The sequence below is a fragment of the Lepidothrix coronata genome, unplaced genomic scaffold (assembly GCF_001604755.1).
Source record: "Lepidothrix coronata isolate B3197 unplaced genomic scaffold, Lepidothrix_coronata-1.0 Scaffold1070, whole genome shotgun sequence".
In the NCBI taxonomy this organism is placed as follows: Eukaryota; Metazoa; Chordata; class Aves; order Passeriformes; family Pipridae; genus Lepidothrix; species Lepidothrix coronata.
In genome coordinates, this window is record NW_016691250.1 from 3,664 (window position 1) to 5,354 (window position 1,691).

The window sequence follows — 1,691 nt, forward strand, 5'->3', positions numbered from 1 at the left end:
AAAAAAATAATCCTCCCCAGGCAGACTTTTCATTACGTGCGAATTTCATTAAAAATGTAACCGTCTCCCTTCACGTATTTAAACACTTTTTGTATTATTGAACTCCGGGTCGGGCAGCCAGCGAGAGAGGGAGCTGCGTGGGGGCGTGGGTCCGTGTGTGTGTGTGTGTGTAAAGTCATCCAGATCTGATTTAGAAAAGATATCTCCCTGTGCGTGTGGGGGAAAGACAGAGACAAATCGTTGTAGCTGAGTGACACGCAAACTGGAATGTGGAAAAGAGAAAAAAAAAAGGGGGGGGGGAAGAAATACTGTATTGGGATTTAAATACGGGGCAAAGTTTTTAGCTCGGGGGGGGGGGTCGCTGGGAGAAAATACTTCGGCGGTGGGAAGTTTTGGTGCGTGTCAGGAGCAAGTTGGAGCCTCTCGTGTCTCCCAAGTTCCCCGCTGGAAGTTTGGGCTCTAAAGTGAACCTTATTCCTGCTTCCCTCGCTCGCTCGCTCTCTCTCTCTGGCGGTTAACAAATAAGAAAGGGGGGGAGGAGATTGATGTATTTATTTCTGTAAAAGAGTAAACTCACTATTGCAAGAGTTCATCCGCTGCATCCAGGGGTAAACCGGGGCGGAACACTTTTGCTCCTCGCTCTCTCCGAACACAGTTTTGCTCTGCGCGCAGTCCGACTTGCGCGGCTCGGGGGCGAAGGGCACCTCGTCCAGGCTGGGGGGCGCGCACGGAGGGTCCTTCTCCCTGAAAAAGCCGCCGGCCCCATAGTCACAGGCGGAGCCGCGGCCGTAGGCTCCGTTGCTCTGCTGGTAGTAAGGAGAGGAGGTGTAGCCCTTCTCCTGGACGCCCGTGGCTCCGTAGGTGCTGGGGTAGTGCCTCAAAGGATCCGCATAGCCCGAGGGATAGAGCGGGATCTGTCCCAGGAAGGGCTCCTGCCCCGCCGCCAGACTCACCGGGAAGGTCGAGTTGACAAAATAAGAACTCATTGGAAGGAGCCTCGCCGTCCTTGCCCGGCTTTATGATTTGTTGTGTTTTATAGTCCAAGTGGTTTAGCTATTAGTAGTATATCGGAGATTGGGTTTTAGCTGAAGGGAGATGGCGTGGTGCCAGCGAGGGACACAAGGAAATACAACCATCTGATCATGGGCTGACCAATAGCAGGCGCCTGAGGTTGCAAAATAGCACCCATGAGGAGCTGAGATTGCACCAGGGACCCTAAGAACAAACCATCCACCCCCTTTTCCCTCCCTTTTAAACAACAGAAATGCACCCCCTTAACCAAATATATAATATCTGCCGAAAGAAACATTCCCGGCGCGCTCGGAGCTTCATAAATAAATAAACGTGTGTTTTCCACCCCCCTCTCCCCTCCCTCCCTCCCTCCCTCCCCCGGAGCTCGGCGCGGGGGTGTGCGAGCGCCCGTCTGCGATGTGCGCGCCTATATATATATATATTTACACAGACAGAACGCGGACAAATACCCGCTGCAAGGGGGGGGATGTGGGGGGAGGTTAATTATTTGCATTCGGAAAACTTCAACCCCGCGTGTTCGCAGATCGTCCTAAAATGTCCGGGTGCTTCGCCGGAGTTAAATAAAACAGGAGATGGGGGGTAGGGGGGAAGGAAAACACGAAATAAAAAGTTTTTTGTGCGAACTTTGCGAGGAGGGGATCCCGCCGGGTCGATCGAGT

The 1,691-nt window shown here is 52.9% G+C and overlaps 1 protein-coding gene across 1 annotated transcript; it reads right to left on the reverse strand.

Moving 5' to 3' along the window:
- Nucleotides 1-21: 21 nt before the first annotated feature.
- LOC108510492 (homeobox protein Hox-B6-like) lies at nucleotides 22-1,355 on the reverse strand. Its single transcript, XM_017840176.1, has one exon. The coding sequence runs from the start codon at nucleotides 984-986 to the stop codon at nucleotides 552-554; it is 435 nt and encodes a 144-aa protein (XP_017695665.1). The 5' UTR covers nucleotides 987-1,355; the 3' UTR covers nucleotides 22-551.
- Nucleotides 1,356-1,691: the final 336 nt, after the last annotated feature.

Bases quoted from the DNA above. Each gene is read 5' to 3' on its own strand.
- LOC108510492 (XM_017840176.1), bottom strand. From the start codon at position 986: ATGAGTTCTTATTTTGTCAACTCGACCTTCCCGGTGAGTCTGGCGGCG.